Genomic DNA, 12,672 nt, shown 5'->3' with positions numbered 1-12,672 from the left:
GGGAAATGCACAATATTACAAAACACTACTTTGAAAAGCTCTTTGAATCCCAAGAATCACAAAACATGGAAGATATCTTAGAGATGGGGGACCACCGAGTTACAGACGAATTGAAAAAGCTCCTTTTAGCAGAGTTCAAACCAAATGAAATAGTCCAAGCACTCAAACAGATGCACCCTACAAAATCATCTGGACCTGATGGTATGCCTGCCCTTTTCTACCAAAAAAATTGGCATGTTGTTGGCAGTGACATAATTTCGTTTTGCTTGGAAGTCTTAAATGGTCACCAGCATTTGCATGATATTAACAAAACATACAATGTCCTTATCCCAAAGGTCAAGAACCCCAGAAACATGACTCAATATCGCCCTATAAGTCTATGCAATGTGATCTACAAACTGATTGCTAAGGTTTTGGTGAATAGACTGAAACTTGTTATACCTATGTGTATTAGTGAGTATCAAAGCGCATTTGTTCGTGGTAGGCTAATTACAGATAATCTGCTTGCTGCATAAGAACTTATACATTCATTAAAGAATAAAAAACAAGGGAAGAACAGTTTCTTTGCACTAAAGCTAGATATGAGTAAACCATAAGACCGGGTGGAGTGGCCTTTCATTGAGGCTATTATGGCCAAAATGCGGTTCCAGACAAGGTGGATTTCGACTATTATGAATTGTGTTTGCTCTGTCTCCTAATCCATAATCGTCAATGGAAGCATCACTAATAGTTTTTGCCCAAGCAGAGGTCTTAGACAAGGTGATCCCTTGTTACCATATTTGTTTCTATTATATACAGAAGGACTATCTGCCTTATTATCCAGAGGCCAAAGGAGTGGAGAAATCCAATGTGTAAGGGCAAGTAATCTGGTCCTCGGATTACTCGCCTTTTCTTTGCTGACGATAGTTTAATGTTCGCTAAAGCTAGCGAAAACGATGGCGAGAAGGTGAAGAACATGCTAAAGGTATATGAAGAAAGCTTGGGCCAGAAAGTTAATTTTGATAAATTAGCCCTTTTCTTCAGCAATAACACCACTAGAGGCCAGAGGGAAACACTTCAACGATTGTTTGGGATCAATGCAACCACAAATTCAGAAAAGGACTTGGGTCTGCCAACCTTAGTGGGAAGGGGAAAGAAGAAAGCTTTTAGAAGCATCAAGGAGAACGTGCAAACTCTGATCCAAAATTGGCGTGGGTGATTTTTATCTTTGTTAGGAAAAGAAGTATTCATAAAAGCAGTTCTTCAAGCTATTACAGCTTACACGATGAATTGCTTTCTTCTACCAAAATCTCTAGTGCAAGAACTAACAAGCATCATAAGTAGATACTGGTGGAGAAATAAGACAGAGGGGAAAGGTATACACTGGCTCAAATGGTCAACAATGAGCATGCCAAAAACTATGGGTAGGATGGGCTTTCGCGAGCTGGAAAAATTCAATAAAGCTATGTTAGGGAAGCAAGGCTGAAAATTAATCGATGATACTGGATCTTTATGCTACAAAGTCTTGAAGGCCAGATATTTTCCCCATAATAGTTTTCTAGAGTCAAACCTGGGTTACAAGCCATCTCTAATATGGAGGAGTATTTGGGAGGTGAAACAGGTGTTGATTAGTGGAATAAGATGACAAGTGGGTGATGGAAAAAGCATCCGAATATGGAAGGACAAATGGTTACCCATAGAAGGAAATTTTGAACCTATTTTAAGACCAAACAGCATTGCAGAGGATGCCACAATTGAGGCTCTGATTGATGAAGAGAACGGAAGGTGGAAAGAGAACTTAATACGGATGGAATTTAATCAAGCTGAAGCTGATGCAATCTGTGTGATTCCTCTAAGTAGAAGGGTTATGGCTGATAAATTAATTTGGCATTTTAAGAAAACTGGGGAGTACACAGTAAAAAATAGGTACCGGGTGCAATCCGAGGTTGATACAGATGCAGGAAACCAATTCGTGGTATTCGTGGTAAGGTGCTAACCATCGATATAGGTGAGAAAATTAAAACAATTTTTTCTTATACTGATGAGCTTTAAGCGTTAGTATAGATAAAGGTTATATTAACAGGTATTAACCATCGGTATATGTAAGTAAAATTAAAACATTTAAATTTATACTAACAGGTGTTAACTGTCGATAAAAGATATAACAACAAAACATATTACATATGCTATATCAACAGATATACTTTTACTGATGGTCTTGAACCGTAGGTATATTTCTACGAATTATTTCAATACCTTAAAAACCATTAGTATATCGATAAGAGATATACCGATAGTTAAAAATTCATCGAAATATATATTTTGATCGTCAATATAGGATTTATGGTACTATACTGACAGATTTTGAAGTTTTATCGACACTTTTTTGAGCGTCACTATATATCAGATTTCTTGCAGTGGTTTATATTGTCAAAGATGCACAAGTGAGGTTCCTTTAATCAAATTGGCACTTTTCTATGGACTCCTGGTAGCATTCATCCTTGTAATAGCCATGAAATCGATCTAAAAACCATTAACGTTTCCATCTTAAAGCAATAGCAAGAAACTCCAATGGCCTACGTCTATATATTCATTAGAAAACTAAAGACTGAAAAGTGAATGCCACGTAAGATAAAAGGAAATGAGAGAAGAAAATCTAACAGATGTTTCTCAATACAAAGGTAACAATAATGTTTATCTTCATAGTGAAAGGTTGAACATTGAATAAAAGCATAACCAAATTGTAAGTATCAGCAAATGAAAATTAATGGTTGAATGCAGTTCCTCCCCTGAGAGAAACTAGGCTCTCTGCATACATTGCTAGCTCTAATGCAGTTCCTTCAAATTGGAGTGTCTTTATCTCTTTGTTATTTCGATGATGCCACACCAGAAAGTTGCATTCTTCGTCTTCAAAGAAGATTTCACCATCGTTGCCGACTCCTAATGGTCTAATGGCAGTAGGAATAGGTTCAATGGTGAATAATTTTGTCCAAGAGTTCTTTAGACCAAGTTCACCCAACACCCATACATCATAGCAGCTATCTCTTACAGAATAATCCTGACAAAGTAACCCACCAAGTGATCCGTTGATTTCCATTAAATAGGTAAGATAGCGTGTTGTTCTACAGTTCTTACCCAAACCCCCATCAGGGAATAGTGTTGTAACGAAAACTTCATTACTCATGTCAAATGAAAGGAGCAATTCTTCACTATCAACAACTGCCCAACAGTGATAAAATCCGTTGAAGTAGACTTGATCGTTCGCACAACCATGGAAGAATTCAGCAGTTAAGTTGTCATTGAGCTTTCTCCAAGAATCAGTAGTTAAGTTGTACAAAGCAACTCCGTTGCCTCGGGGGACGCCCTCCCAAAATGTGTCAATCCTAATTACTTTATACTCATCTCTCTTGGAATCATAACCCAAACCAACTACATCAATGGTATTTTCATAGCTTGGCGGACACTCAAAAGGACACATAGGGAGAATTTTAAATTCCTTAGTCGCAATGTTCCACAAAAGAACACCACCAACACAGTCCCAAAGACAAATTATGCCATTGCAATAACCTCGGATATTTATACTTATTGGATCATCAGTAAAGGATGGTATATCAAGATTGGCAACAACATCAAGAGTTTGATTGGAAATAAAAGAGACCATAGTCTTTCTCTGTATATAATTCTCATGTTTGATGAGGAGACATTTCTTGTTTTTACTAAAAGAATAGTGGGCTGTAATAAATTGAGCGCTTTGAATCAAGCAACACCAAGACTTACCAACGCACCTGAATCGCTTTAGAGATTTGACAGGCAATCTTGCCAGAATATCCACCACAACATCTTCAGGCAACGAATAGGTAATTGCGGCTGCAGCCATTGATGATCTTCCTTGACGGTATCCCCCTGTGCGTATGTAAACGAGAGATTTGAGTATATGCAATACTTTCAAGGGGATGGGAAAACTTATGTGATTTGATTTTATGCAGCCTAAATGGTAATTGACATTTGACAGGTAACGCCCCTTGCAAGTCGTCTGGCATTCTATTGGGTTATTTATTGTACCAACTGTTGAGTTTAAAGAAAAGTGACGTCATTGCTTAACTGTTAAGTAAGCGGTTGTTTAAACATCCGGATTAATTAAAATGGATTTCGAATTTTGTTCGGATGTTCCTAATTTTGATTGTTTGAGCTTTTTAATCAGAGTTGTTTCATATTGGACTTGTGCAAACTTGGTAGTCTTGAGTCCAAATTTTCCAATCTAAAATCACATGGGCCAAAATTTAATTTCAATCCACTTATAGTTAAATGGATCTTTTATGCTTAAAATTTAAAAAGCCTGTCATTTGAGGCTTAAAGACCCATATTTCCAGATTCATGCAATCAAATTAATGTTTTAATTAAATGAAAGGGAAGAGACAAATCCCGGAGTAAAAAGCTAAAGTTCCTCGTTTTACGAGAGTTAGGTTGAGATTTATAGTATTTTAATTAAATAAATAATTTAATTAATTAATTAATCAAAATTAAATAAAAAAGGAATAAAAAATTTAATAAAATAAAAATAAGAAAAAATTGAAAGAAAATTAAATCACAAGCAGATACGGTGCATAAAACCATCAGCAACAGTGTCTACCAGCCCTGCAATTCAGCCACCCTATCCATCGAATCACCAAGCCACCCTACCAGCCATCATTGCAGTCGAAATTAAGTTGCCAACAACCCTCTTTACCCAGCATATTTCTAACTACTTTTCGATTTTTCTCATAAACCTAAAATCTGAAACTGCTTATAAAAGTGAACAGGGAAATCAACAGAAGGGGAAATTTTGAAAAGGAAAAAAAAAACTTCGCAAAAAAAATCCGTTACCATCACCACCCAGTACCCTTGTGCTACTAGCACACCCATTTTGCAAAGAACCCTAAACTCATCACCAATTTCATCTAAAAGCCATCAAGGTAAACCATGACCACCATCATCCACCCATAAACAAACACAAAAAACTCCTTCAACCTTTTGCTCACCGAAACCACCGCACCCACCTAAATAGCCAATATGCAGAACCTTCATCAAATTCCATCTAGAATAAAAAAAAATCCTACTCTAGTTTCATTCGAAAACCATAACAAAAAGAAACCAAAAAGAAATTAATTTCCCTAAAACCTGTAAAATACACTATCAAAAGGAAAAAAGGCAATAAATGAGAAAAGTAAGAGATAGAGATTTTTGTTGGGTTTTGGCGGCTAATCAGCAGTGAGTATTCTTTGAATTTTTGACTTGGATCTGGGTGGCAAACATATACTCAATCTCTCGTTTACTTACACACAGTGAGGACACCCTTAAGGAAGATTATTAATGGCTGCAGTAACAATCACCCATCCGTTGCCTGAAGATGTGGTGGACAAGAATTTAAGTTAAGATCATGGTTATGTTATGGGTCACGTCATATTTATTATGATTATAAATATAACGATAATTACGAACATAACTGATATAACAGTGATAGTTACGCTCACAATAATATTTTTTTTATTTTTTATAATTATAAATATCTTATTTTATCTTGGGTCTAAATTTATAAGTTGAATTTTTTATTTATTTTATTTTATTTTTATTAAATTTATATATACATATGTCATTTTTTGTTTCTTTATCCATTTTTATTTTTTTGTTGTTTTTAATTTTATTTGATTTCTTTGATATCCTTATCTTCAAATTCTATTTATATTTTCTTTAATTTATCTAATTATTTCAAAAAAAAATACTAAATAGATGAAGTTTGGGTGATATATCTTAGTTGATAATCAATAGGATTTATTTCAAAGGATAATCTAGGTGTTTGTTTGAAATAAATGTAATCCTAATTGAATTGGGATTATGCTAAATCTCCCTCTATAAATAAACTTGAAATCATCACACAAACAACAGTAAGCATAGTGAATAATAAGAGATAGCATTTTAACAAGAAACACAACAGCAACAAATAGAAAGAAAACAAAGAGCATAAAAAATTTTGAAAAAGAGCAAAAAGTATTTGGCAAAAGGATTTTTTTAGAGTTTTGAAGTTGGGAGAATTTAATTTGGTATTTCTTTTAAGGATTCCAAGAGCTAGAAGTCCAATGTGGTGTTTTGGAGCAAAATTTTCTAAATTTCTAGAATTTTTTCTAGAAATTCTAGAATCTAATAAAAATTCTGATAGACTTTAAATTTTTTGATGACTTTTGACAATTTTTTTTAGTTTTCAACAATATTCTCCAAAAATTGATGAAGCATTCAATTGGCATTCATAAACTTTAGAGAGAGAAGAAAAAAAGGGGAAAAAAGAGAGAGAAAGGAAAAAGAAATTTGAGGAAAAAAAACCAAATTTGCAAGTTTTATAATGTTCTAGAACGGCGTTGTTTTGCATAAGGCTAAACCTTAAGATTCGAGTGTTTTGCATTAACCCGACTCAAACCATATTGAACGACCCTATGATTCACGATCCTTTTGAGATAAATAAGCTTTCAAGTTAAGCCAACTAGTCTTGAGCTGTATCATATCCTACTATCTTCTATGCTTGTAACCGCACATTCTCAACCACTAAACCGAGTCAATCTTATTGGTATATTTTCATTGTCATTTTCATTTTTTTATTTTTCATTTATTTGTTTATTTTTCATTTATTTGAATTTTTTATTAATTGTTTATTTGTTTTTATTTATTTATTGGTTTATTTATTTGTTTATTTGTTTATTTATTTTATTTGATTATTTATGTATTTTTTATTTGTAAATATTTTTACAAAAAAATAAAAAAATCTTTTCAAATAAAAATGAATCTTATCACATATTGGAGGGTTCAAATTTCTAAAAATAATTTTTTGAATAAAAAATGAATCTTACTAACACATTGGAGGGTTTAAATTTGTAAAAAAAGAATTTTTGAATAAAAATGAACCTTACCAATATATTGGAGGGTTCAAATTTCACAAAATAAATTTTTGAATAAAAATGAACCTTACCTACATATTGGAGAGTTCAAGTTCCCCATAAATGAATTTTTCAATAGAATAAAGTCTTACCAACATATTGGAGGGCTTGTGATTTTAAAAATAAAGTTTTGCCAACATATTGGAAAAGAATCTTTGATAGAAAATCTTATAACATATTAGAAGATATTTTTGAAAATAAAGTATTTTATAAAAATAATTTTTGAATCTCTGATGATGAAATTACAAATAGCGTTGCAAATAACAATTTTTTTGTAAATTTTTAAGTGAGAAATTCTTTCTTAATTTTACCAACATATTAGAAAATTTAGAAAAAAATTTCAATATCAAGATTCTCACAAAAATTTCACTTATCATAAATAAAAATTTTTACACAAATTAAATGAATTCGATAATGAAATTTCTTTAAAGCATGACAAATAGTCTTCTTAAATACTATTGAGGTAAGAGAATGTGCTTAAATTATTATCAACATATTAAAGTAATTTAAGGATAATTTCCAATAAGTAATTATATGGTAAGATTTTTAAAGCTTTTGGATAATACGAAATCAAACTAATACCATCATTTGGATGGGGGTTGTGGGGGTGCTATAATGTTTCTCACAATTAACGATACTCTAAAACCTAGTTCTGGTTTCGTATACATGAATTTACCTTTAAAAGATGTCCAAGTCAAACTTGGGACTTCTCTTTAAAATATGACAGATTCAGCTAGGTGGCTAATCACACATAAACAAAAAAGATAGATGGTGACTCCCTAAGTCAGGTCTAGCAATGGCTTTACAGATTTATATGTTATGATAGTTTGGCAACTTTGTTGGGGATGCCAAGAGTTAGGTAAGTAAACTTGTGTTATCCAAAACCTAAGTTAAAATTAAGATTTTTTCTTTAAATGATTTATCTAGTTCTAATTATACCATATTCTATCACTTGCATCTATATGACATGAGCTTTATACCCGAACACTATCTTTTAAGAAAGAGTTAAGTACCTATGCTCTCATGAGATTTCATATCTCCATCTAGGCTAGTAAAACACTCTTACTCGAATTGAATCTTTTCCATCTGTAGCTGAAGATAGACGAAGATTGGAATGCCTTAATAGTCTATTATGAACAATGATGTAAGGAATAATTTGAAAACCATTAGAGCTAACCCAAACTGCATATAGTTAGCCTTATGAGCCTAACCTATAGGTAGAGCTATGACCTTCCTTTTTGTAAAAATGATGACCTAAACTTAGGACACATACCTTTTTATATATAAGTTGTGCATAAACTTGTTTTATTTTTTTATTTCTTTATACTAGATGCTAACTTTGTCTTGTTTGTTACTTCATTTTTGCATGAATCTTGTTAATGTAAATAAGAATGCAATTTTTTTTCTTTTAATCATTTCATGCATCTTATTCATTCATAAATCATCATTCATGTATTGCATTCATTGCATAATATAGAATTCTCTTATTTTTTTTGGGGTCACAACTTAAAAGACTTGGAAGATCAATTAGAAGCATGAATCCAGACCCTAGAACTCATCCAAGAAGTAGGGCATGACCTATAAAAAGTAAAAATGCAATTTGCCAAGCTACTAGGAAAACTTGAAACAACCAATACTTAAGAGTCCTCATCAACTCCAATTCGCTCACAACCACTTCATCAGGACCAAAAAGCATATGACAATGCTAATACTTTTATGAGTCATGCCAATGCATCTGATGACCTAAGAAAAGATCAAGTCAAAAAATAAGTAGAAAAGATAGGGTCTTCTAACTTTGCCTAGTCTTCACAGATTGGCTCATACTTAAATCCATATCCCCACCCGTTTATTCCTCAACAACCTTTTTTGGCACCTTAAATAAGACCTACTTCTATTCAATCCTCACAGATTGGCCTAAACTTATACTATTTCCTAGTTACAAACAATGCTCATCAGGTTATCTAGCAATCAAATTTTCCAATGAACCCTTGACCTTATATACCCAATTCTACTCTAAGATCCATACCTATAAGTTCCCCCATTGCTTTACCCAAGAAATCATTGAGTAGAAAAAAAGGGCTAGCATTTATCTAATCCATGTTACCTATAGTAAGCTATTCTCACTACTTTTCGAAAATCATTTGATTGCACTAGTTCCTTTAAAGCCACTAAAACCTCTATATTCTAAGTGGTATGATGCTGAGGCTCAATGTGATTATCATTTCAAAAATACAAGCCATTCAATAGAAAATTGTCTTGCCTTTAAACATAAAGGGCTAGGTTTGATCAAAATTAGCTTGTTAAGTTTTGAGGAAGATGAAAAGCCTAATATTGTTAAGCAGTCATTGCCCAATCATTAGGGTTGAGCAAAATTTAGTTAAAACTAAAAAAATCAACAAAAACCAAAAATTTTGGGAAAACCATGTCAGGTAATTCGAGTTATATGGGTATTTCGGTTATTATCTCAATTCAACCAATTAAAACGATCAGTTATTGGTTTTAAAATCCTTAAATCGAATAAACTAAAATACCTACAAAATAAATAATCAAAAAAATAATAATATGATATAGGTAATACCCAAAACTAAATATGATATTCTAACCCAAAGCCTAAAATTTGTTTTGTTTGAACCCTAGCCGCACACATTTCTTATTTTCCATTTTTCTCATTTTGATTTTATCTTCTCCATCTCATCTTTTTCAACTCATCATTTTCAACTTTCAACCTCATTCTCCCTCTTATGATATTGTCTTACCACTAGTTTCTGACCTTTCCCTCTCTCTTTGCTTCGGCGTTCATGATCTCATATGTTTTGTCTCTCAAATCTAGCTTGCTACCATATCGGTGCTCACTTTTGTTGTCTTCCTTGCTCAGTTCCTCATTTTCACTCTTATCTTGACTTTTCTTCAACATTTCAATAACATCAAGATAAGGTCAACACCTTGATTATTTTTGGATTATTTTTTATATAAATATATATAAATATTTTGTCTTTAATTTTTTGCTTGTTCAAAAATTATGAAAAATCATTAGATTATTTTTATTGTTTTTGGATAATTTTTGCTGCTAAATCTCTATATTAATTTTGTTGTCATGGCCCAAAATTTATTCAAAAGTAGAAACTGTGGGAAGGGTTGAGAATGAACTAATATTTTAATATTACTATTGATGATCTCCATGTTCTATGGAATTATCCGAATTACCATCAGACAAATTTTCATGTAAGATTACAATTTTTGATTATAAGCCCCTTATGTGAATTGTTACCAGTTCATCAATATTTTTAGTTTCAGCTTTAGATTTGATATAACAACAACCAAGTTCTCTATGTGTTTCATTGGATCATTTAATTTGAGCTAAAATATAACTTAGGGGATTCTTGAGGATTCTTTTACAAATAATGACAAGAATGGAGTTTTTATAAATTAATTAATTGGTATAGCTTTCACAAATGGAAAGTAATTTTTTTATCTACAAATTACTATATTTTATATCCATAAATGTTAGTAGTGAAACCAACAATTTGTTTGTATTATCTTGTTTTAAAGTCAGATTGACCAATGTTCTTTAACCAATACAAGAAAAAATAACCTAGTACAACATTCGCACTTTCATTATATCAAACTTGGCTGTGGTCTTAAGTTTAAAAATTTTCAAGATTGAATTCTTGGGCTAAAAGGTAATAATCTAGTACAAGAAAAAAATTATCCAATATTGAATTCTTGAATTTTCACCATATTCTGCCATTGTTTCATGATTGTACTTGTTAGTTTATCAACTTATTGGAAGAAGCTATTTTCTTATGCTTGTATATACCATAACTCTTTTTTTCTTAAGATGTTAAATGAAATGATTGATCAAAATCCTATACAACAGGTTGCTCAGTCAATCCTTCAAAGAGACACACATGAAACAAAAAGTGAAGTTGTGACTACTAAATCAAAAAAGAGATGACCAAATACATAGTTGTGGTATGGGACCACTTCACCAAATTTACCAATGACAAAGGTGAATTTAAAGCTATATGTAATAATAGTTTGGGTTAGAAAGTTGGTAATGCATAGGGAAGAATTAGTTCCCCATATCGCCCGTTAAAAAATAGTACCAATTAATTATGTGTTATCCTTTAATTTTGACAAAAATGTTTTAATTTTAGTATTTAAAAATAATTCCCTTAACTACCTTTATTAATTTTGTCATAACGTCTAGATCCGGAGATCTATCACTAGACATTGACTTGAAGGAGTCGCCACTAATCTTTTTTATCTAGGTGCGATTGGCCACCTAAGGAATCTATCCTTTCAGGGAACACCTAAGTTTAAGGGTCCCTAAAAAAATAGGTTTGGGTCTACTAACCAGAACAGGGTTCGGGAGTTCGATTACGTGTGAGAAAGGTTATAGCACCCTCACAACGCCCATCAAAAGATGGTACCAGCTTAATTTTGTGTTATCCAATAAGCCTTAAAAAGTTACCAAGTAATTAGTTATTGAAAATTATTTTTAATTGACTCTAATACTTTTAGTAGAAAATTGAGAAAATTTTATCACCTCAAGAGTATGCAAGAAACTACTGTTTCACTTGCAGAGGCTTCGTCGTCGGATTATTTAAAAAGAAAATAAAAAGGAAGGAAAAAATGACTGCTTTTATGCAGAGAAAATTGATACTTTCAACTTTTCCCCAAAATATTTTTAGAAACTTTAATTTCGAGGAAAATTGATACTTTCAACTTTTCCCCAAAAATATTTTTTGGAAAACTTTAATTTCGAAGAAAATTGATACTTTCAACTTTTCCTCAAAAAAACTTTTTTTGAAAATTTATTTTTAAAGAAAATTGATACTTTCAACTTTTCCCCAAAAATATTTTTTAGAAAGTTTATTTTCAACCCCTATTTTGAAAATTTATTTTTAAGAAAAATTGATACTTTCAACTTTTCCCTAAAAATATTTTTTGGAAAGCTTATTTTCAAGGAAAATTGATACTTTCAACTTTTCCCCAAAATATTTTTTTTTGGATTTTATTTAAAGAAAATAAAATAAAATAAAAGTGAAAATAAAAAATAAAAAATAAAAAAAGTAAAATAAAAAAAAATAAAATAAAGATAAAAATAAAAATAAAAGAATATTAAACAAATCTAATCTAATAATAATAATAATAAATAAATAAATAACAAAAAAAAAACCTAGGAACGGGTCAGCTTAACGGCTCGGCTCGACTCGGCTTGAGGAAGAAAAATAGCTCGGAGATTCGACTTGGGATTCTAACACACTAAAACCCTTTTTTAGCTTCTGTTTCTTCTCTATGTCCACGTTTTTCTGTGTGTTTTCTTCTGTTCTTTTAGCACTTATTTATAGGGATTGATCAGAAGAATTTTTTATCAATCTCAACTCTTTCTGGGATTTCGATTCAATCTTTGAATCCAATCTCAACTCTGCCGATTCCCAAATCACAGTCAAATTCATTCCAATTTTTTTATCCTAATCTTAATCGAAAATTAATCAAAATAAAAAGATAAATATATTAACAGATAAATAAAAAAATAGATAAATAATAATAAATAATAAAAACAGATAAATAATAAAAATATAAATAAATAAAAAATAATAAAAATAAAAATATATATATTAAATAATGAAAATAAAAATAAAAGCCCATTAGGGCCAGCTAATTGGATCCTAAACTGGGTCCAATGGGCTTAGACCAAATCTTATTGGACCAAGCCCAATGGGCT

The 12,672-nt window shown here is 31.6% G+C and overlaps 1 protein-coding gene across 1 annotated transcript; it reads right to left on the bottom strand.

Moving 5' to 3' along the window:
- Nucleotides 1–2,588: 2,588 nt before the first annotated feature.
- LOC149516594 (F-box/kelch-repeat protein At3g06240-like) lies at nt 2,589–3,976 on the bottom strand. The gene has a single exon (XM_089767329.1). The coding sequence runs from the start codon at nt 3,854–3,856 to the stop codon at nt 2,744–2,746; it is 1,113 nt and encodes a 370-aa protein (XP_089623455.1). The 5' UTR covers nt 3,857–3,976; the 3' UTR covers nt 2,589–2,743.
- Between the last annotated feature and the right edge of the window lie 8,696 nt (nt 3,977–12,672).

Source organism: Durio zibethinus, chromosome 10 (genome assembly GCF_047325235.1).
Source record: "Durio zibethinus cultivar Kanyao isolate XHJ-2024 chromosome 10, ASM4732523v1, whole genome shotgun sequence".
Lineage (NCBI taxonomy): Eukaryota > Viridiplantae > Streptophyta > Magnoliopsida > Malvales > Malvaceae > Durio > Durio zibethinus.
Note: the sequence above shows the minus strand (reverse complement) of the source record. Positions and strands in the feature narration are given on the sequence as shown.

Excerpts from the sequence above, each read along its gene's own strand:
- LOC149516594 (XM_089767329.1), bottom strand. The coding sequence starts at position 3,856 with ATGGCTGCAGCCGCAATTACCTATTCGTTGCCTGAAGATGTTGTGGTG.